General features: G+C 35.6%; 5 protein-coding genes across 6 annotated transcripts; 3 read left to right on the forward strand and 2 right to left on the reverse strand.

Annotated features, from left to right (window-relative positions):
• The first annotated feature begins 471 nt into the window (after positions 1 to 471).
• LOC120199919 (protein trichome birefringence-like 12) lies at positions 472 to 3275 on the forward strand. The gene is made up of 4 exons (XM_039200888.1): positions 472 to 1066; positions 1739 to 1876; positions 2127 to 2376; positions 2529 to 3275. The coding sequence occupies exons 1-4, from the start codon at positions 522 to 524 to the stop codon at positions 2808 to 2810; spliced, it is 1215 nt and encodes a 404-aa protein (XP_039056819.1). The 5' UTR covers positions 472 to 521; the 3' UTR covers positions 2811 to 3275.
• Positions 2888 to 7427, forward strand: LOC120199887 (probable protein S-acyltransferase 23). The gene is made up of 5 exons (XM_039200865.1): positions 2888 to 2966; positions 3593 to 3807; positions 3889 to 4030; positions 4257 to 4368; positions 7328 to 7427. The coding sequence occupies exons 1-5, from the start codon at positions 2888 to 2890 to the stop codon at positions 7425 to 7427; spliced, it is 648 nt and encodes a 215-aa protein (XP_039056796.1).
• Positions 7428 to 8669: 1242 nt separating this feature from the next.
• LOC120199918 lies at positions 8670 to 10421 on the forward strand. 2 transcript variants are annotated; one of them, XM_039200887.1, is made up of 4 exons: positions 8670 to 8834; positions 8920 to 9270; positions 9472 to 10291; positions 10327 to 10421. In XM_039200887.1, the coding sequence occupies exons 1-3, from the start codon at positions 8724 to 8726 to the stop codon at positions 10288 to 10290; spliced, it is 1281 nt and encodes a 426-aa protein (XP_039056818.1). In that variant the 5' UTR covers positions 8670 to 8723; the 3' UTR covers position 10291; positions 10327 to 10421. The 2 variants fall into 2 exon arrangements, with proteins under 2 accessions (XP_039056818.1, XP_039056817.1); XM_039200886.1 differs by having other exon boundaries at positions 9472 to 10327.
• Positions 10364 to 12612, reverse strand: LOC120199920 (malate dehydrogenase, glyoxysomal). Its single transcript, XM_039200889.1, has 9 exons — positions 12453 to 12612; positions 12153 to 12368; positions 11727 to 12041; positions 11489 to 11578; positions 11322 to 11405; positions 11038 to 11073; positions 10843 to 10932; positions 10665 to 10759; positions 10364 to 10574 (listed from the first exon to the last, which is right to left on the reverse strand). The coding sequence occupies exons 1-9, from the start codon at positions 12510 to 12512 to the stop codon at positions 10502 to 10504; spliced, it is 1059 nt and encodes a 352-aa protein (XP_039056820.1). The 5' UTR covers positions 12513 to 12612; the 3' UTR covers positions 10364 to 10501.
• A 380-nt stretch (positions 12613 to 12992) lies between these two features.
• LOC120199917 (serine--tRNA ligase-like) lies at positions 12993 to 16096 on the reverse strand. The gene is made up of 9 exons (XM_039200885.1): positions 15909 to 16096; positions 15761 to 15831; positions 15511 to 15672; positions 15312 to 15417; positions 14894 to 15087; positions 14503 to 14606; positions 14231 to 14414; positions 13655 to 13834; positions 12993 to 13437 (listed from the first exon to the last, which is right to left on the reverse strand). Exons 1-9 carry the CDS (start codon positions 16039 to 16041, stop codon positions 13228 to 13230), a joined length of 1344 nt encoding a protein of 447 aa, XP_039056816.1. The 5' UTR covers positions 16042 to 16096; the 3' UTR covers positions 12993 to 13227.
• Positions 16097 to 22392: the final 6296 nt, after the last annotated feature.

Raw genomic sequence — 22392 nt, forward strand, 5'->3', positions numbered from 1 at the left:
TCTCTATTTTTCTATAAAATCATTAATCACCATTGTTCGTCCAAATAAGAAGAAATGGACAATAAAAAACTGTCCTAATCTCAATTCTTCAACAATAACTTTATCATGCGATTCATGCCAAAGATGAATGAATCAACATCGACATGGTTATGCCTGATTATGGTCTATTAGCTAGATTTTTTCTCTCAGTTTATTTAATTTCTAAAACTTGATATCCATGAAGCTTTATGAGGGACAATATTTGATTCAAGTGGGCTATAATTCTTGTCTCTTTTCATATCAGTCCAAATTTTGATTCCCCTTTACTGGTTATCCAGGCCAGATAAAGACTGGATATGAAACAAATTGGGCCAAATGGCTAATAAGCAGGACCCCAAATTGATCCATGGAAGGTTCTCTATGTTGATATGAAGCCCCTTACTACAAATAAAATATAAATTTGTAGTTGCAGATCCCATCCATGGAGGAACATTACTTCGATCGTAAAGTGGAAAGATTCGTTGGATGTTTGTTCTTCTGAAATGCGTAATAAGCTCTCTTATTCGATCTTTCCATCAATTATCTTTCTTTCCCTAGTTTTCCTCTTCCTTTACTCCACTTTTCTCCCTCTCTATACCAACGACTCCTCTTCACTGCCCACTAAAAATTTCCTTCCTTTATCCTCTTATTCTACTTGCAACCTGTTCGATGGCCATTGGGTGTTAAATTCCACCAAAGCCAAGCCTTTCTACGATGGGACCTGCCCATTTCATAGAAACGCCTGGAATTGTCTTAACAACGAAAGGGACAACATGGGAATCATCAATTCATGGGAATGGGTACCCAAAGATTGCAGCTTGGAGAGGATTGATCCCTCGAGGTTCTTGGGTTTGATGAGGAATAGGAATATTGGGTTTGTTGGGGATTCTTTGAATGAAAACTTTTTGGTGTCTTTTTTGTGTATTCTTAGAGTGGCTGATGGAGGTGCTAAAAAGTGGAAGAGAAAGGGAGCTTGGAGAGGGGCTTATTTCCCTAAGTATAATGTCACAGTTGCCTATCATAGGGCTGTTTTGCTTGCCAAATACAAGTAAGCTTTGTTTACTTTCATTGATATAGTTTTATGTCTTATTTGTTATCTTCTGATGCTTAGAATTATACAAAATTAGATAGGAAAAAGAAAGTTTCTTGCTGAAACTGTGCTAAGCAATGAGTAGGCCATATTTATATCAATCTATTAGAGGAAACTGGTAAGATGTAGCCACTTCCATTAGGGCCTTTTTTTAATGTTGTCATCATGAAACATTTTGCCTACACTTTATGTTTAGTTTTAACTTCCTCTTGTTGGCTACAAAATCTGAAAGTTTTGTTCTTCCAAGGTTTCATGGCAATGGCTCCCAGTGTTCTTATTCTTAATTTCTTTTTAGTGGTTCTTGGAATATGAAGTTTTCCCATTTTAATGATGTTAGACCGTCATGGATTAAACTGCAAGTGGTGTTTTATTTGCAATGAGAATTGATGGCTGTCGATTTTCATTCTCTCGAATTTTTTTCGAATACGGGCTTGCATTGTAGTTGCCATGACTGATGAATTTTTGGTTGGGATAGCTCTCTTCTGATTATACCACTTCCCAAATTCCCCCAGTATTGTCCTGTAAGTTCTAATATCCAGGTATCGGTAACATATGTAATATGGATTCTTATGTTGTTTCATTGGTCGGTCTTAGTTTTATGTTTCGCTTACTTTTGCATTACTGAAAAAGGTGGGAGCCAAAACAATCTGCAGTTTCTGCTCAAGATGGACTGAAAGGAGTATACCGAGTGGATGTCGATATTGTTGCGGATGAATGGAACAGGATGACCGACTTCTATGATGTTCTTGTTTTCAACACTGGCCATTGGTAATTTCTTTCTGCTAAATTATAGAAGATGTTGGTCAATTAACATATCTTCTTTTGTTATTATTTTCTGTCATCATAGGGGCTTAATATATAATTGTGAAATATTTTTCTTATGAAATGTAGAGTATCTTAATACATACTTCAACTCACGTCCCTTCATTCATATGCCTATGCATGTGCAAAGCAGTTATCCTGGGCCATTCCTCTTCGAGAAAATCCTGCGCTAACCTTTGATTTAATCTTTGATTAGGTGGGGCTATGATAAGTTCCCAAAAGAGATGCCTCTAGTCTTTTACCGGCATGGGCGACCACTAAATCCTCCCCTGGGATTATTGGATGGCTTTCAAGTGGTTCTTGAAAATATGGTTCGTCACATTCAAAAGGAGGTTCCTAAGAACACTCTCAAGTTCTGGCGGTTGCAATCGCCGAGACATTTTTATGGCGGGGAGTGGAATCAAAATGGTAGTTGCTTGTTTGACAAACCCCTTGAAGAAGACCAGGTATCAGTTGATAACCTTCAGACATTCTTCAGTTAGTTTGGTTTAAAACGGAATCTAATATCAGTCTAATGAAAACCATTTTGAATTTTAAACCTATAGTTGGAATGTGCTCTGGTATATTTACATTGGACTCGATACTAATTCCTGGACAGCTTGACTTGTGGTTCAATCCCAGCAACAATGGAGTGAATAAAGAAGCTAGAACACTTAACCATCTAATTAAAGAGGCAGTGCAAGGCACGGATATTCAGGTGCTTGATCTGACTCATTTGAGCGAGTTCAGAGCAGATGCACACCCGGCAATTTGGTTAGGACAGAAAGATGCTGTGTCTATATGGGGCCAGGACTGCATGCACTGGTGCCTGCCTGGTGTACCTGATACATGGGTTGATATACTTGTGCAACTAATCCGTAATAGTTTGGAGACGGTATGATGAAATGCGAATAGAATCTTATCAAGTTTTTTCAAGCATTCACCTTGGATAATGCCGAGCATCTTCTGCCAAGTGCAATGGATACACCGATATGTCAATGTGAATGCCAAGCACAGGTGAATGCCATAAGGCTCGTCTCTTTGGAGATGAATGAGAGTTGGCTGTTTATAAATTAAACCCTGCTGCCTCTAAGGTCTCTTTTTATGGGCGTTGTTTTACTCTTCTTTTTCCATTTTTTTGGTTTTGGGGGTGGAGACCGAAAGACCGAGTTGAGGAATTCTTCTACTTTACATAGGTTTAACATTCAACTGTGTGGAAAGAATGCCCATTTTTTTCACTTGGTCATTTGATTCTGTTTATGCTTTTAACATTTCTGAACTTTGAAGTGAAATGTAAGTGCAGCTTATTATTAGCATATTGATGTCAGCTGACTATATTACCGTTATGCTCTTCACTTGAAACCTACTGGAACTAATACATGCAGCATTGGCAAGATAGTTGCTCCTTCCATTTTATTATTTTGATTTATTTCTGGTGATTCTCTCTCTAGTATGGAAGTTACTTAGCCCTTGATTTTTATTCCCCGTCAAAGCTAAATTTTCATGAACAAAACTGTCGCCAATCAATTTCAACGATGAAAAAAGATTCGTCTGACCTGAAAATTAATATAGGTTGATTTTAAGTTGATTTGGCTCTTAATAATGATAGATCAAAAATTTTAACTTTTAATTTCGATTAGGATTTGCTTGAGATTTGAGGAGATTGAAAGGATTTATCATCAGAATCAGAACCGAAAACCACCCAACAACAAAACACTACTCAACAAATCCCTATAATCGACATCTTCTCGGCTTCTGCTTATGGCGATTTTGATAAACTCAGAAAATTTGTGGAAGAAGATGGCGTCTCACTTGCAACACCTGACGGTATCAGCCATTACGCCCTTCAGTGGGCTGCTCCTAACAACTTCTCGGATATTGCTCAGTACATTATCGAGGTAAATTCGGATTTTTATCAACTTTCTGGTGGGTTCTTCTTGAGAATTGAATAACCTTTTTTTTGTTAAATATAATTGAAGCATGCTGGAAATGTGAATGCAACTGACAACCACCAGCAGACGGCTTTGTATTGGGCTGCAGTTAGGGGTTCGATTGCAGTGGCAGATGAGCTCTTGCAAAATGGAGCTTGGGTCGAAGCAGCTGATCTCAATGGTTATCGTGTAATTATTTTTTCATTTAGCTTCAGTTATCTGTCGAGTCTTGGTTGTCCACAACTCCTTATGTGGCTCTAAAAGGCTTCATTTTTGTCCGGATTACATGTCCACTAGATTTAAATACTGCACCAGGGGCATCATTTATACTTAAACCAATCTATTGTCATCTTCATGCATGCAATAGTATTTACTTTACTGCAGTTCATCTAAGAACCTATTGTTTTTAATGCAACCAGTTCATATTGCTGCTCAATATGGGCAAACATCTTTCTTAAATCATATTGCTGCAAAATATCATGCGGAATATGATGTACCTGATAACTGTGGGAGGTCACCACTTCATTGGTATGTTCTATGAAATAGGTTAAATGTGTACTTCATAATATCGGTTTGCAGCTTGAGATCATTTTAGTTTGAACTCTAATATAACCAACTAATTGTTTATTGGGAAGAGCTAGATAACTAGTACTATTAATTTGATATAGTCTTGTAGTATGTTTTGCTTTTTCGCTCTTCATATTATTTTATGAATGAAAATGGTTATAGTTGTTCATGGATGAACCAAGATCACTTTTTTGAATGGGGCTATCCCCCTAGTATACAGGCTAGTACTAGGAGGATATAACAGTTAGGTGTCATGTTTGTAAAACGGGGGTTTCCCCTACTATAAGGGATATTTACTAAGGGAGATGAATGTCACCCTTCTCAAAGTGAGTCCGTAAGTGGTGTGTTGCGCAACTCTATGAGCTTGAGCAAATTATGTGCCTGTGTGACCAAATTACCATCCCGCTCTCTATAAGAAACTAAATCACCAATGCACATGGAGATATTCATTAAGGCTCGGATTATTTCAACCGAAGATGGCATGCCAGATATATAATCAACCAGCCAGACCTACTAACCGAAAAAGATATTAGTAGAAAATAAAAGTGCTCCTAAAACTGTTTAGTACTGATTATCTGATTATATTAAGCTCAGACAGCTGCAACACACGTTACCTCGCCTGCAACACGCCATCGTCCTGAAGTGAGATACCTTCGTATGCGGTTATTCGCGACTTAGCCCCTACATTTGTGTATGTTTGCAATATATTTTCCTACCTTGAGCCACGTGAGGTTTCATTTGTTTCTATAATCACTACCAAAATATAAACAATATATATCATTAGATCTTTATGAGACTTTCCTGGAATTCCTCCTCCTCCTCCTCCTCCTCCTCCTCCTCCTCCTCATCATCATCATCATCATCATCATCATCATCGTCGTCGTCGTCGTGGTTATCGTCATCGTCAACAATATATATCATTAGTGTATAAACAATATATATAAACAATATATATCATTAGATCTTTATGTGATACCCTTTCAGGCCTCCTCTAGTACAGCATAAACAATATATATCATTAGATCTTTATGCGACACTCTTTCAGGATTACTGTTGTTCGATCCATTCGTATATTATACGTTGTTCCATCTTACCTGTGTTGTTTTCATCTTATTTGAACTTAACTAGTTAACTATGCCAGTACGAATGTGGATGAGGACGATACTGGGAAACTCGATTGCGGACACGATTTTCACACTAACTGCGTCAAACAGTGGTTGAAGTTGAAAAACATGTGTCTTGTTTGCAAGACAATAGGCTTGCTCAAGTTAAGATCAAAGGAACGAGAACTTCAATTTTATTATCATGAGTCATAAAATCCAGTAGTTAAGATGGCTGTCTTGATCATAAACTGTAAGCTTTTCGAGGCGGTTAAATAAATTTCAGTGTTATGAATTGTAGAATGAGTTTGTGGAATCAGTCGCATAAAGCATCATGACAATATGCAGATTTGAAATAATATTTGTGACATTATTAACAAACTTTAATAATGTAAATAGTTATGTCATAACCGTTTTCGTAGTTTACCCATTTCTGATGCATGTTATGTATATTTGGTTTAAATTATGTTTAGTCCCTGTACTTTTATTTTAATATCTGAATCTGTGTTTTTATTTATTTCGGTTTTGGAACTTAGGATTAATTATTTTTAATTTAGTCACTGATGTCATATCTCCTATTTTATTTATTTTTGATTTTGACATTTTACTTTCTGTTATTTTATTTTAGTCACTCAAGTTTCTATTTTTGCTATTTTTGTCCTTTAAGTTTCTGTTTTCGTTGTTTTAGTTTTTTTTAACTTTCTATTTATGCTATTTTAATCCTTTAAGTTCATGTTTTTACTAGATCTCTTGTCAAGTAAAAAGATTTTCTTTTAAAACAAATAATTTTAATCAAATTAATCACTTTAATAAATGAATCATATTTTAACTTGATATTTGATTAAGGATTTCCACCATTACGACGATGTGTAGGCGACACAGTACCAATTTCGGGCGTTGTGGGAGTGCTAATCCTTCCCCACGTGTAACCGACTCCCGAACCTGTTTTAATCGAATCTTTGGTAAACGCATACCATCTTTTGTCTTAAAAAATGATTTTTCTTAAAATTGTTTTTAAAAGACATTTTTAGGTATTCGACTTACATAACCCAAAGGTTGATGAAGACTCATATCTAATTTATTCCAAATTCATTCAAATTCACCAATTTTCCAAAATTAAATCATAACTGCGTTTTTTAAAACAATAAATAATTGTTCCATCCTAAAAATGGTTATGACAGCTTGATGACTTCACTGGGTCTTGGTTGAGATTATTGGATTGTATTGGGCTGTAAATGGGCCTTATAAATTGGGCCTGTAGAAATATATGTAACAACAATTAATAATAATAATAATATTTAATAATATTTTTTCGACCCGAACAAAAATATTATTGTTGGGAATTTAATTTAGAATTAACAGAGTTTGCACATTAGTAATTGACAGTCCATGAGCTTCCCACATTCATGAATTGCACCTCTCCTATATTTTAAGGTTGATGGTATGCTTCTTGTAAGCAACCCAAGAGAATTCAGCAGGAATAACTCACAAGAATTTCCTATAACTCATATTTAAATTGCTCAAGAATATGTTCATCAAAATAATTCACATACGGCGGCGGTGGTGGAACACGTGAATTTTTTTAATTTTTTCATTTGCCACGTAATTGTTTCGTTAAAGTGTTAACGAGATTTAACAGTTGAGGACCAAAAAGTAAACGGATCGATAATGTTAGGGATAATTTACTCTTAATTTTTAAATTGGTGACTAAAGTCGATCATACTGGAAACGGAAGGGACTATTCTCATACCTTACCCATAAACTTTTTATTATATTGAAACAAGAGAGCTACACACTAATAATATACTGAGAATTTGCAGCATTATCCATGGCAAGAACGATAATGCAAATGTAAGGCTTGAAGAACTAAAAGCAAGGGAGAAGACTTTGAAGGCCGAAGCTACGACCAATAACATTTGAACATAAAGATTTCAAAGATACTTCACGTTTAGAGTTAACAAAATTAATGTCAGGCAGCACTATATTCTTGCATGGGAATTTCTTGCTGCATTCAAAAGAACACAATGAACACCGGAATTTGAAAACATCGATGTTGGAGCTCCCGCAAAGGATGGCTACACAATCATCACCTGTGCTTATTCTATTGTTTGAAATCCGAATGTCGGTCGACCTTCTCATCTTGATTCCATCGGTGCTGGGGCTATCAGACGGGGCAAGCACTTCAACGTTTGATACATTTACGTTCTCACATCTTAAGAATGAGATATGAGTCTGTTTACTATTGACTGATCTTAGGTATTCAATCCTAAAGTTTGTCATGGAGTTGCATTTGAGAGAAATTGGAAGCGGCTTGCAGTTTATGTCCTTGGTACATGTATTGAACTGCCAAGCAAAAGGTACTTGACCATCAAATGTTCCACCACCTTTTATCAAAGTGATTTACATTTCGAAATTTGATCCAATTTGAAACATCATACGCTATCGAAACTCCATTTCCGTCGTCCCATCCAGTTTGATCCAGGTGAAGCCTTCAAAACTCAAGTCATTAGAAGCATTATGGGACCTCTGCATGGACCTGAAAACACAACCGGTCCCAACAAGTAAACACCTTTGAGTACATACACTATCGAAGCTCCATTTCTGTCATCCCATGCACGAAGAAAAGACTTCGGGTACATACTTAACTGGGGGAATTAGAAGAATTCGACGGTGCCAGGTCAACCGGTTGACATATGACATCAGCATTTCGTCACCCCTAATAGCAGAGTTTAATATCGAGTGATCGATTCGTTATAATTGATAACCTTCATGGTCTAATCGTTAGTTTTGCAACATCAATGGGGAAGAGAATAACTTATTGAAACATAAGTGATCATATATGTCATTTACCCATAGTTTATAGATCAAAACAACGTAGTCCGGCTCCCTTCATGCTTATATATTCTATCGAATTGACAGAAACGACGTAGTCCGGTGCCCTTCATCTTTTCCAGTTTTCGACGAATGACCCGCGGAATCGAAAATGGGCCCCACTCTGACAAATACCAACCAATCACATTTGCTTGGCATCGTTTCCTCGCTTCTAATTGGTTGCTTAATGCCACGTCATCTCCAACAATCCTCCACCATTCATCTATAAAAAAGTTGTGCTAATATTTAATCCAAAGGAGAAAAAAACATCAAATAACAAATTTATAATCAGATTTCGGTTCTCTTTCCACCTATACGGAGTTGTTTTCCGGTGGACGGACGACGATGGCGGTCGCCGGGTCTAAATCTCGCATTCTGCCATTGGCTTTCGTTTTATTTACGATTATATCCTCTTCCACCGCCTTGGTTTCAACTCCCTATCCGAAAGCCATCTCTGTAAGTTTTTTCTTTTACGATCCATTGATTTTTTTGGGGTTTTTTATACGAATTTGATGGGTTTTCTTTTTGGGGTTTTTTTTAGGATTTGAAAGATGCTGTTGTGAAGGGATTGGGATTCCAAGCAGATGATTTTAAGATTTCTGGTTTCGATATGAGGGATGCCCTTGTGGGCCATTCGGTGGCATATGAATTCGACATTGAGATCGATAATAAAGTGATTCCTTTTAAGCTTTTGGAGGATGTAAATCGTTGGGATTACGTTGATTTGCCCATTTTTAAGGTGGAAGAGCCGGCTAGACCCGGGTATGAAAATGGGTTGGTGGAGCAGAAGGGGATTTCGGACAATGGGTTGCCCGTTTTGGCCCCGTTTCAGCTGGCTGGACCCATGGAACTCTGGATTCAGGATGCCAAAGATATGCGAATCTCCTTGCCGGTGAGTTTTTATTCTTGTTATATTTCCCCATTTTTCTTATAACAATAATTTTTTTCTTTGAAGCTTTGATATTAAGAATTTATTACTTAGGAATCTTAGCATTCAGTATTCATAATAATAAGGTTATTGGTGGGTTGATACTCTTGCATATCTTTGAATTATATTTATGGAGTAAATCTTATTGGTGGTTTGATCCTGCAGCACGATGTAGATGCCGGTGTCCTGAAAAAGGTTATTTTAGCTGATGGTGCCGTGGTGACTGTCAAGGGTGCAAGATCAGTTAGTCTGCGCCATTCGGTCGATCTTCCGTTGCCACTTAACAGAACTAATAATGGTTTTGCATCCGGCCTTATGGCCCTAGCAGAGCATCTTCGTCGTGCTTCTCGCGGTCAAGATGCTCAGATCCTTTCACTTCGCATTGTTGGCCCGACTTCCCTTGCTGCACCGTCATCTACTTCTTCAAGTAAGAAGTTGAAGCTTAAGCGACTGGCGCCCGGTCTTGTAGAACTATCTTCGATGTCCAAAACTAAGACCATGGATGCCTTCTCTACTATTGATCTACAAGAAGAAGCCTCCACAGTTTTAACTCCAAAACACTTTGCTACAATGTGGCCTCTTGCTTCCGTCAATGGTTCGAATGCCAATTTGGTCGGCTTCGAGAGACTGTTATCATCTGTGTTGGGTCCAAAGGCAAACAAGAAAGGTTACTTTAAGTTTCTCAAGGCTGATGTGTCGGCTCAAACGTTTGTGAAGATTGGTTTCGGGATGGAGAAGAAGTTGAAAGAAGGAGATGGGTTTAGTTTGGAGGGCTTTCCTGAGTGGAGGACAAAGCCAGAGACGGTGAGTATGAACTTTGAGGTACTCGCTAAGGTCGAGGGGGAGAAAGTTATACCGGAGAGAATCATGCAGGTCGACCCTGTTGCTATCGAGGATACAATCGCACCAAACGTGCTGGAAGGGAACACGACCATGTCAACCACTCCTGTTGTTCACCCTCCTCCGAATCCCTTCACCTTGTAAATTGCTAAAGGGAGAATAAGTGTCGAAGGTTTGAATTTGTTATCGAAACTGTAAAGACCGAAAAGAACCGAAAAACCAGAAGATGAGAACATCATTGTTATTTAGGTCTCAATCCATGGAGGTTCTTCAAAGTATCAAAAACATATACAGTCCCTTTTAACAGATTTTAAGAAAGTTTATATATTAAACGATCCTCTCAGCAACACTAAATTCATTTGGTGATGAATGCAATACCCTTTTGAATGCTTCCAGCTAACTCTTCTTTTGCTTTCTCCAAACCAACCCTGATTAATAACCAGAGGGATTGACTGAGTTAATGTGCTATCTCTACCTAAAATAATAATAAGTGATTTTGTTTCCGACATAAAATATACCTCTCGTATTCGTTTAAAGGTCCTAGTTGAAAGACTTCCTCGGCTCCGGTACGACCAAGTTGTACCTTGGTTGCAAAGAAAGGAAGTTCGGTAACCTGCAATCGAGATTATTAAAGAAAATGTGAAAATACAAGAACCAAGAAGAGTGTTGGCATGAAATGTCCGTCTGAGAGGGTACCTGGGAAGCTACAAAGGCACATTCCACGATTCCGGCATCGCCTCTCAAGCCTCGGAGGCATGCATCTGCGAACTTGACAGCTGCATATGCCTATACGCACGTAAAAATCTTTGCTTTAGTTTGATTATCCATAACATTTCGAAAGAAAATAAGAAAAAATCTGGAACAGAATCAATTGAAGATAGAATGGCCAACCATTGACAGAGTAGCAGATCCAGCACCAGCTTTTGCCTGCACAAGTGAAAAGATGAACTTATAATTCGAGCGTATCGATATATATAACCGTAAGAATAACACTTTCTCTTAGTAACTATCCCATATTCATTTAGAAATGTCGAACAATGTTCTAACTTCTATCGTAAATGGTTGAACATGGGAGACGAGACTAAGAAATATTGATGGATGTTCCAACTTCTACCGTTTATTTCATTTGTTGATTCTGCAATCTCTATAAGGGAAAAAAAGTAACATTATTATACCTCAACCACTTCGGTACCACCGTTTTGAATGCGATTTGTTAGGTAATTGGTTTCTTCAGGGGTGAAACTGCATGGAGGTTTCACCTGCAAAGATTTGAATCAACTATATTTAACTGATGATAAATTATCAGAACTTAAAACTGAAATTTATAGATACAGGTGAAGACCTGTGACAAAAGAGGCAAAATTGTCACTCCTGCATGACCTCCAACAACAGGGACATTAACTTCTCTTGGATCAAGTCCCAGGACTTCCGCCTGTTTGGAAAAATTGCATATATAAGGAGAGAAAACCAGAACTGCTGCAAATTACTTGGTGCTCTATTAGAAAATATGAGGAATGCAATAGAATGGTGGCTAAAGACATCGATTCTCCCATAGTCTAACATTATACGGTTATGCATACCACAAAAGTGTTTGCTCTGACGACATCAAGAGTTGTAACTCCCAAAAGTCGCTTCGGGTCGTAAGTACCGGCCTTCTTAAAGACCTCTGCCGCAATCGGAACTGTAGAATTCACTGGATTGCTTATCAGATTAACAATTGCATTTGGGCAGCACTTTGCAACTCCTTCACAAAGTGTCTTGACAATTCCAGCATTGATGTTGAAAAGGTCATCCCTTGTCATTCCAGGCTTTCTTGGAACACCAGCAGGTATGATCACAAGGTCCATGCCGGTCAACGCACTCTCGAGCTGTGGCTGCCCCAGGAAACCACGTACCTAGAACCCCCCAAAAGAATATTACTTGTATCGACGTTTTCAAATAGACATAATAATTTGTGTTCACTATTAAATGATTGAAGTCGGAGCAAACAGGAGAAGAAATATTACCACTGCACCAGTGTCCATGTGACTGAGATCAGCTGTGACACCAGGGGAGTTCACAACATCATAAAGATGAAGAACCGAAACGAGCGGATTCATCTTCATTAACATTGCAAGAGGCTGGCCAATGCCTCCAGCAGCTCCTAGGATTGCAACTTTGAACCCTGATGACCCTCCTTTTGCTCGGCAATCAGCTCGCCTCAAAACAGAACTTCCCTCCATCTATTAAAACCAACACAAAACAATATACGACAAAGCCACCTTACTAATTAAAACTTGTTCCTATTAGACAACACAGAAGAGAACCTGTGGATTCAAAGGCTGGAGATGAGCCGCGATCATGGTGATGCGCTGGTTAGCCTCCATTTCCTTTCTTCTTCCAGAGAGATAAACAGACAGTGGGGGTTAAAGTGTGGGGGGAGGTTAATATTAGGTTCTACCCGGATAAGAATGAATGGATTTAAACAGAAAACCAAAAGAAGAGATAACGGTGAAGTTGACATAAATATATATATATATATTTTTGAGAAATTCAGATTGTGTGGAAACTAGCTTTTGAAGTCCTTATCCTATCTTTTAATCGCAAAAGAAATGTGGCTCTCAAAAACATGGTCTGGGTTCATTTCGAGGGCGATAAAATACTTGAGATGTCTGCTTTTTCGCTCAAAAACTTGTTGTGTGTGAATTTTGCAGACTGTTAACTGTAATAAATGATCAAATATTTACTTCATCAACAGCTGCATGTCGTCTAAATCAAAATTTACGATCAATTTTTTTTTTTACAGAAGCTGGTGCGAACTTTCATCGTAGCAGTAAATACTCGGGAAAAGATAAATAGACGGCATATCACACCTAGAACAAAGTTATGGCAATGGATTACAATTACAGTTCTATTACAAAAATTGTAAAAAAAATCCAACTCAAAACATCAAGGCTATAATGTCTGTCACAGTATCAGTGTAGGGATTCAATGTCGTGACAACAATGCTAGTAGACGATAATTTAAGCGTAACCAAACTAGTTTTCGGCCATGGTGAGCACTTGGTCCTCTAATGGTAACCAAAGGTTTAGTTGGATGTAACTAGGCCTTTGATTTCTTCCCCTTAGCTTCAGCAGCAGGTTTGGCCTTGAAAGGCATGAAGGACTTCCCACCCATGAACGGCCGTAAAACTTCTGGTATTTCAACACCGTCTTCCTTCTGGTAATTCTCGAGGATGCAGCACAAGGTCCTTTCAGTCGCCGTGAGAGTCGAGTTCAACAAGTGCACATATTGTTTTGCCTGTTCATTGTTCTGCGCAACAGGTAAACAACAGAAAGCGATTACAAAGCATGGAGCAGTAGAACGCAAGACTTGGGATGATAGATATTAAGTTTTGGAAGTAGTTTTAGATTAATGATAAACTGGTTTGAACTCTTATGAAGAGGGGAAAAAGGATGAATCGGTTTATATTTCTTAAACACTTGCACTCTTCTTTTGTTATATAAGGAAAGAAACCCATACAGCCCACCTTTTTCTGCCCATATCTAATTTCCAGTCTCCTTGATTGATAATCTGTACAGTTCGAGCATGACACAAGCTCTCTGTAAGTCTGAGATGCAGGAAACCATGCTTCCAGGTCATATTTCTTGGCAGCAGCATCATTAAGAGCACCAGAAACAATCACCACAACTTGATAAGGAAGCTTTAGCTGCAAAACAGAAGTCACACTAATCCATGTAAAAATTCTTTCGCCTTAAAAATTCGGATGAATTAAGTTTCAACCAGAGGTAGTACAGAATAAAGTGAGGAAAACTTTGTGCATGGTGAACTTCTATTAAAAGATAGATTTGGAGCACTTTAAGTTCAAGGGCAAAGACTCCAATTTCTTTATTTAAAAGTGATTTTGTTTCACAATGAAAACCAAAAAGATTATCCCATTACCACCACTAACCCTTCCACATGGCATGGGAAAAAATATAAAGGTAGCATGATAGGATTCATTGGTACAGATAAAACTCACATTCAAAGAGTTCTAATGATAGATACAAATGAGATTAGGTGAAAAAACTGGAAACTGTTACTAAATGCATATGAAAGAAGTTACCAGCTGATAAAAATCCTCAGAATTTTTAATCATTTCCTCATGCATGTCCCAGGAATCATTACCATTTGGACTGGTAATGCAGAACTGCTCCACTTTTTCAAACTGATGAACCCGGAAAATACCTAGAGTATCACGACCATGTGAACCAGCCTCTTTGCGGAAACAAGATGAATATCCAGCATATCTGGGGAAAAATATATTTTCATAAACAAATAGCAGCAGGAAACTCTTGACTAGAAATATAGCCATGACTTCTTTTTCATGGTTAGAACCTTTTAGGCAGCTCAGAGGGCTGGATCCAGTCATCTATGTGGTAAGAACAAAGTGGTTGTTCAGCAGTTGCAATAAGATATTTATCCTCACCCTCACTAGTCACCTAACGAACATCAACAAAACCTGTAATGCTTTTTCACTATAGAATATGAAATAATTGACGAAAACATGCCTGTCTAATGACTGGAAAATTCTTAACCTTGAAGAACAGCAATCATTTTCTTTTGTTTCTATGTCCTAATTATAAGAGGAATACTTCCTTGATAGCAAGAAAAGTAACAAAATTAAATATCTCAATTCTATAATTCAAATCTTAGAACTTGAAAGAAAATCAGGACCACCTCAGTATATGGAAAGATGTGAGTCTCCAAATCGATATAACAATGTTACCTTGTAAAGTTCCTCATCAAACTGTGCCAATTGAGCACACTTGGCCATAACCTCTTTTCTCATGAAGAACGGTGTTTGCAAAGCTGTATACTCCCTTTTCTCCAAAAAATCTAGCCCGAAATTTATCAAAGCTTGATTCAGGCGCACCCCATCTCCCTTTAGGTAGTAACCTCGACCTCCTGCTACATCAGCACCTATAGTACAGGAGAACATCAGCTAAAATGATTCCAAGATAGACTAGTCAATTCAATTAGCTAGCTGAATTCATGCATAAAACAAAGCAAATTTCGTCATTAGAGAGTCAGCCTAAGGTTCTATAAACTCATAACTTAAAGAGAGGCACTAAACATCTGAAAACCAATAAACAATATATTCCATTACATACATCAAAGCATGATAACTTTGAAAATGCAATTACCCTTTTTTGTATCTGCAATCCCAAGAAGCTCGACAAGCTCAACATGATTCTTTAACTTGGGTTCCACACGCTTCTCACCCCAAGTTCTAATCACAGCATTATTTGCCTGCAATATATTGGTCAGTTCAGTAAATTACAATGATTAAAGCATAAGCAATCAAAAATTGAGGGAATGAACAAAATTTGATGCGTCAATCACCTCATCATCACTGACGGGAACTGAATCGTGCACAAGGTTACCGATTTTCTCCAATTTAGATTTCAAAACATCCCAAGAATCCTTAACCTCAACGTCTTTCTCGGCTATTTTCTGCTTAACTTCCTCTGTCTTTGCAATCATCTCTGATGCATCTTGCTTAGCCTTTTCCACACCGGTTCCAACAAATAAAAACAAATGAAGAAAATCACAGAAGTAACAAAAAAACACAGAGAGAGAGAGAAAAACTCACAATTTTAAGTTGAGCGACTTGTTTGTTGATCTTATTGAACTCTTTTCGCAGATTTTCAAGTTCATATAACACTGTTCATGAAATTTATCATTAAAAACGAAAAATGGAAAAATCAAATCGAAACGTGAGAATGAGACTGGGAGATTACGTTGACGGTAAACTTTATCAAGTTCGATGATGGCGTCGACATCTCCGACGTTGGCGTAACGCCGCCGCAAAGATTTACGAATGATCTCAGGGTTGTGACCCTTCTCCTCCCTGAACAAATTGATATCCAGCATATTTTTCTCTCTTCATAAAACAATGTGAGTGAAATCGAATGTGTCCGGACTCGGGAATGAACCAGCACTAAAGACGAAAAAAGTAGAGCAACAAAAAAGCCCTAGCTTCTGATATTGTTTGGTTTCAAGGTTAAACTATTCTTTACTCGGATAGTTGTTCTGGGCTTCCAATCAACCGGGCTTTGCCCGTTGACACTGTTGGGTCAAATCTATTATATAAAGGGTAAACTTCAAATTTGGAAACTAAACTTTACTTCTCCTATTTCACTCACTATACTTTAAATATTTTCAATTTTATCATTGAATTTAATAAATTGAGTTTTTTTTGTCACTCGACAGTTAAATAGTTAACTCATTAAAATTTACAGTTATATAAATATAAAACGATGTAGTTTTTTTAATTTTTTTAAATGATGTATTTTTAACGTCGTTAGATACTTAATGATGGAGTGACCAAAATAGGAAAAAGAGTAAAGTTCAGTAAAAAAATCCAATGTATTAAGCTTAGTGAAAAAATTGAAAACTTTTAAAGTTCAATGAGCAAAATAGAAGAGAGATTAAAGTTCAGTGATAATATTTTCAATTTACCCTTATATAAAATGTATTTTGGGTTTGGGTTTCTCGGGCTGCTATTAATTTAAATCATACCCACCATCGCTAGGTGATGGGTTTGAGACCTTATCCGCCTCGTATCCGCCCGCTCAACTGGAAACTAGTCACCATATAAATTTTGGATCATTATGAATGTAGATATAATTTTATATATTATTCTGTAAATCTTAAGATTTTATAGGAAATGACTTGTAGTTTAACATAATTTTAGGGTATAAACATTTTTAGAATTGAAGACTATTGTTTCTCATATCTCAAATTGACGGATATGTACGGGTACGTGCTGGTACAGACGTATATGAGATGGGTAGTGAGTATGTAACACCCCCAACCCGTATCCGACCCGAATACGAGTATGAGGTGTCACATTGACTTTTCAAACTTTGACTCTTGACAAAATTCAAAGAATTTTTAAAACATTTCATTAAAGTAAAAGCGGTTTAGTTACATAAACTGACCACAATAACCAAAATCAATCAGAGCATATTTAATTCAACCAATTAGTATATGCCAACTATACTCAAAATAACCAAAACATTTAAATCCTCTATTTTCTGATCTGAAATTTTGTAAGGGAGGTGATGACCTGTCTTACTCTTCTTCTCTTCTCTTCTTGCTTCTGTAACCTACGTGTGAAACAATCATACGCTAAGTCGAAGACTTAGTGAGGCAATAAACATATAAGGTAAACGGTAACTAATAATCATACATAAACAATTACTACTATCATTTCATACAACACATACTTTTACATGTAACAAATATATATACATACATATATGTCATTATCATTCATATCTCTTATCTCATGTTCCTATGATCTCTTATGTTCATATCATATATCTTATAAACTTATTATTATATCATCATTTCAATCAATTATACTCATTCACATATACCTTAACATGTACTCATGTATATCATATAACATATACCATATATACTATCATAAAACACGTACACCCATGCAACTATAATATCATCTTCATTTTTATTAATATTATCTATTTAATAGCCCATGATACACATGTGAGAACTAAAGATATGCGGGTACATAGAGGTTGTGCACTAATGTTGTCACTACAGCTCATATAATTGCACCGAAGTGCCACATATAATTGCACCGGAGTGCCGCATAGAATTGCACTGGAGTGCCATATAATAATGTCCATAAGGACCACATATCATTCCTTAAGAATCATATACATATACTAGGGATCAAGTATGTGTCTCACCAGACTTCACATATGTTCCAAAGAATACATATATGTCCCGAAGGACCACATATCATTCCTTAAGAATCATATACATATGCCAAGGATCAAGTATGTGTCTCACCAGACTTCACACATGTTCCAAAGAATACATATATGTCCCGAAGGACCACATAGACCCTCGACTCTTGGCATGCCAACTATACCCCTAGCTCTCATGACACATAATATGGGCATTAATATTTATGTTAACATACATTCACATATACACATAGTCATGTAATCCTTTCACATAACTCATTGTTATATAAATCACATATCCCATATACATATAAACACATGGTTTATGTAACATCCGCAATACCGGGTTAGTGACCAAATTGTAAAGTTTCAGAATTTGGTGACTAAAGTATAAGAATGAAATAGTTCAATGACTATTTGATGTATATGATGAAGGTTAATTAGTAATTATTAAAGGAAATTAAGGGTTAAATGGTCATTTGACCAGAAAGATTTTTATATTTCTTTTTAAGGTAATATAAACGTGGGAAATTGAGAAACATCCAGAGTTCTCTTCTCCTTTCTTCTTCTTCATACGTGGGAGAGCAATGCAAAGGTAAGTTTAATTTCAGTTGGTTAATTCTTGAGTTTTAAGCTTAGTTTTGATTCTTTGGGTATTAAATAAGCTTAAGGAAAGCTTATATGAGATTTAAACAATAAGATAAAGGAATTATGAAGGAATTTGCAATATGAGTTTTAAGATGAAATTTTGATATGGTATGGTTGTTGAAGTTTTATGGATGAATTTGACTTGTCATCAATCTAATTAAGAAGTATGAAGTGTTAGAATTGGAATTAGAACACATTGAAAATTTGGTATGATTTTTGAATCTCATATGGAAGATAGGATTTTGAGGTTTAAGATGAAATAAATGAATATAGATTGGTTTAAGTATGTGTACTAGAGTTAAGAATGAAAAAGGAGATGATATATGAAGTGTTTGAGAGAAAATGAAGTAATTTTCGGGCTGAAATATGATTTCTGGGCAAGAGGAATCGGTACCCATTCAAGGGGAACCGATACCCCTTCAAACGAACAACATTTCCAGAATGTCATTAGGGAATCGATACCCCCATAGTAGGGAACTGATTCCCCCTAAAGGAAAAATGGGAATATTGGTTTAATAAGTTCGTTTAAGTTGCTAGTATCTAATTAAAAGGTGTAGGTATCTAATGATTGCCTCAAAATGTACATTTATGTAGATTCTGCGCGTAAAGCAGTTCCGGAATCATTGACAAGTAAGATCGATCAAGGGGAAAGATAAGAGATTGGAATTTGACTAGTGAGGCCAGGTGAGTGCATATTCAATAGTATATGATGTGCGATGGGAATAAGACTTGCGATGAGTCTATTTCCTGAACTGTTACACATGAATTCATGATTAAAGGCATGAGTTGAATATGCATGTATGTATGCTTGATTATATGGATTGATCTGTTCTTTTATGTGTTAGGTGATAAAGTATAAGTGATTACATAAGAAAGGTTATGAATTATATGAGATATAAACTATGTGATCATAGTAAAATATAATTATATTATTAAATGATAAGTGAAATAAGCTAGATAATATTGATCTATAGGATAATGTGAGAATAGTACACTAACTTTGAACATAAATGATAATATGAGCATATAAGATAAGCTAGATGGGAAAGATTCATATGTTTAAATAAAACTATAACACAGGGGTTGTATGATAGAAATTTATGAAGCTATATGAGAAGATTATAAGAGTTATATGAAATTGAATTAAGTAAACATATTAGATTATATATATAAAGAAATAATAGAAGTGAGATGTGTTTATAAGTCTGACATAGATGAATATGAATATGAATTATAAGAGTGCTATATGATTTATATTAGGATAAATCTTGAGAATATATATATATATATATAGATAGATATGAAATGAAATGAGTTATATGAATACATAATTATGTGATGAAATGGTGGATTACCTGAACATGTGAATATATATATATATATATGTCTAAGAGAAGGCATAAGATTAAGATATAAGCAATGTGACTATAAGTATATGTGCTCTAAGTGATATGACTTATAGGTATTTCTATTATAATGTTACATGATATGTTATGTATGTTAAATGAATTATGTGAGGGTATAAGAAATGATATGAAATATATATGTGAAAACAAGTATATGTTATGAGATAAGACCTATGACTATAAGCTACGTGAAGGTGTTATAGGTGTTTCTTGTGTTATATGAAGTATATGATCTTATGTAAACAAGATATGATAAGTATGTTTACATGAATAAATGTGATTGGGTGAGAAATGATAGAAATTATATGAAAACATAATATATGTGACATGTGAATATTATGGAAATGATCTACGTGTAAGTGAACTATGTGACTATGTGATAATATGAAAAGAAGCTATGTGATACGTGATATGTGAAAGTGAATTACAAGTTTATGTGAAATGATAAGTATAAAAGAAATGCCCATGTTATGTGTCTTGAGAGCTAGGGGTATAGTTGGCATGCCAAGAGTCGAGGGTTTACCTATGTTCTACGGAACATATGAACAGTTTTACCTATGTCTTTCGAGACATATGGACAATATACCTATGTTCTAAGGAACATATGGACAGTTACCGAGGACCTTTATGACCTCTGGATAGTTACCGAGGATCTTTATGACCTCTGGATAGTTACCGAAGATCTTTATGACCTCTGGATAGGTCCTTCGGGACATTTATATGAGCTGTGATGACAGCATAGTGGTGCACAACCTCAATAGACTCACATATCTACAGTTCTCACAGGTGTACATGGGCTAATCCAGAGATATGAACAAATATATGTTAGTGGTATGATAAATGTTATAGAAATGATATGATGTTGTGTGTGTATAGTGTTTGATTGAAAAGGTTAACCATAAAAGTATGTGATTACATGATAAACTGTTAATGATGAATTATGTGTATGTATGGATTTACTGCAATTGATCTGATATGATTTTATATGATACGAAGAATGCATGGAATTGATATGACATGATAGAACAGAACATGCATATATTGATATATGTTATAAAGTGCATTATAAGTTGTTATGCCTCACTAAGTCTTCGACTTAGCATGTGATTGTTTCACACGTAGGTTTCGAGAAGAGTAAAGAGTAATGCGGAGCAAGACAGGTCAGTTTTCCTTACCAAATGTCAGATCAGAAAATATAGGTATTGTATATAGAGTGTGGTTGGCATGTAGTCTAAAGACATAAATTGTATGAACTCTGATATATATTTTGTAAACGTTTTGAATAAGTTAAATGTTATCAAAGTTTTTAAATTACTCACTATTTTATACGAATAAATGTTTGAAAAGTCAATGTGACACTTCGGACTCGTATCCGGATCAGATACGGGTTGGGGGTGTTACAGTTTACCTACGCGTAGAACATTTTCATATAATCACGTAGTCATATAATATTTCATATAACATATATTTTCTCTTTCATATATCTCATATCATGTATCATATCTTGTGATCATATAATCATGTTACTTATAATCACATAACTTCTACTCATAGGGTTCAACATCATTAAACTTAGTTCCCTTTTTCATATCATCATACATTTATATATTCTTATATGTCCTATCAATAACCTATAAACTCACTCATATTCTCATATATTCACATAGGTAATATCATAGGACTTATATCTTTTCATATAATTTATGTTCTATTCTCTTATATTCACATACATGTAATACATATCAAACATGTTTATATAAATCATTTCTAATTTACATAATTTATGGTCATATAGTTCCTATTACAAGTCACTTATCTTATCTCGTCTTCTCATATGTTCATATTTATCATACACCACATAAGTTTTATTACATACTTATATCACATTCATAATATAATTTACATCGCATCATATATCTTATTCTTTATTCCTTGGTATGCACTTATATTACATAACCTATTTTATACTGATAAACATATATATATATATATATATATATATATATATATATATATATATATACTTCTATTATTTCTTTTATATACAATTTAATCAATTTACTTAATTCAATTTCATATAACTCCTATAATTTTCTCATATCACTCCATATTCAAGTTTCCTAATTGATACATCATTCTCATTTCATTCTATAATTAAATCTTATTTAGTTTCTTTCAATTCACATTAAATCATATAACGCTATTATATTAAATTCTCATAATTAATTATACCACTATGTACAACTCATAATCCTATTATTCATATAACCTTTCCACATAATTACCTAGTTTCTATCATTTCTCGTGGATTCACTTTCATCATATTCTTTTATTTTTTTCATATTTTATTTCATAATCCTATACTCCCTTTATCATATGAATTATGTAGATTCTCTTATAACTCTTCATAGACATATATTTTCAATTCTATATATCATGTAGATCTTATC

This window comes from Hibiscus syriacus, unplaced genomic scaffold (assembly GCF_006381635.1).
Source record: "Hibiscus syriacus cultivar Baekdansim isolate YM2019G1 unplaced genomic scaffold, ASM638163v2 tig00005712_pilon, whole genome shotgun sequence".
Lineage (NCBI taxonomy): Eukaryota > Viridiplantae > Streptophyta > Magnoliopsida > Malvales > Malvaceae > Hibiscus > Hibiscus syriacus.

Bases quoted from the DNA above. Each gene is read 5' to 3' on its own strand.
- LOC120199917 (XM_039200885.1), bottom strand. From the start codon at position 16,041: ATGCTGGATATCAATTTGTTCAGGGAGGAGAAGGGTCACAACCCTGAG. The intron at 15,418-15,510 runs GTGATTGACGCA...AATATATTGCAG, and splicing joins TTCCCGTCAGTGATGATGAG to GCAAATAATGCTGTGATTAG. The intron at 14,607-14,893 runs GTAACATTGTTA...GATGTTCGTTAG, and splicing joins TTGATGAGGAACTTTACAAG to GTGACTAGTGAGGGTGAGGA.
- LOC120199918 (XM_039200887.1), top strand. From the start codon at position 8,724: ATGGCGGTCGCCGGGTCTAAATCTCGCATTCTGCCATTGGCTTTCGTT. The intron at 8,835-8,919 runs GTAAGTTTTTTC...GGTTTTTTTTAG, and splicing joins CCTATCCGAAAGCCATCTCT to GATTTGAAAGATGCTGTTGT. The intron at 9,271-9,471 runs GTGAGTTTTTAT...TTGATCCTGCAG, and splicing joins ATATGCGAATCTCCTTGCCG to CACGATGTAGATGCCGGTGT.
- LOC120199919 (XM_039200888.1), top strand. From the start codon at position 522: ATGCGTAATAAGCTCTCTTATTCGATCTTTCCATCAATTATCTTTCTT. The intron at 1,067-1,738 runs GTAAGCTTTGTT...TTACTGAAAAAG, and splicing joins GTTTTGCTTGCCAAATACAA to GTGGGAGCCAAAACAATCTG. The intron at 1,877-2,126 runs GTAATTTCTTTC...ATCTTTGATTAG, and splicing joins GTTTTCAACACTGGCCATTG to GTGGGGCTATGATAAGTTCC.
- LOC120199920 (XM_039200889.1), bottom strand. From the start codon at position 12,512: ATGGAGGCTAACCAGCGCATCACCATGATCGCGGCTCATCTCCAGCCT. The intron at 11,579-11,726 runs GTATGCATAACC...TTTTCCAAACAG, and splicing joins TCAGAGCAAACACTTTTGTG to GCGGAAGTCCTGGGACTTGA. The intron at 10,575-10,664 runs GTATATTTTATG...GTTATTAATCAG, and splicing joins CCTTTAAACGAATACGAGAG to GGTTGGTTTGGAGAAAGCAA.
- LOC120199887 (XM_039200865.1), top strand. From the start codon at position 2,888: ATGGATACACCGATATGTCAATGTGAATGCCAAGCACAGGTGAATGCC. The intron at 2,967-3,592 runs GTTGGCTGTTTA...ATTTATCATCAG, and splicing joins CTCTTTGGAGATGAATGAGA to AATCAGAACCGAAAACCACC. The intron at 4,369-7,327 runs GTATGTTCTATG...GAGAATTTGCAG, and splicing joins GGGAGGTCACCACTTCATTG to CATTATCCATGGCAAGAACG.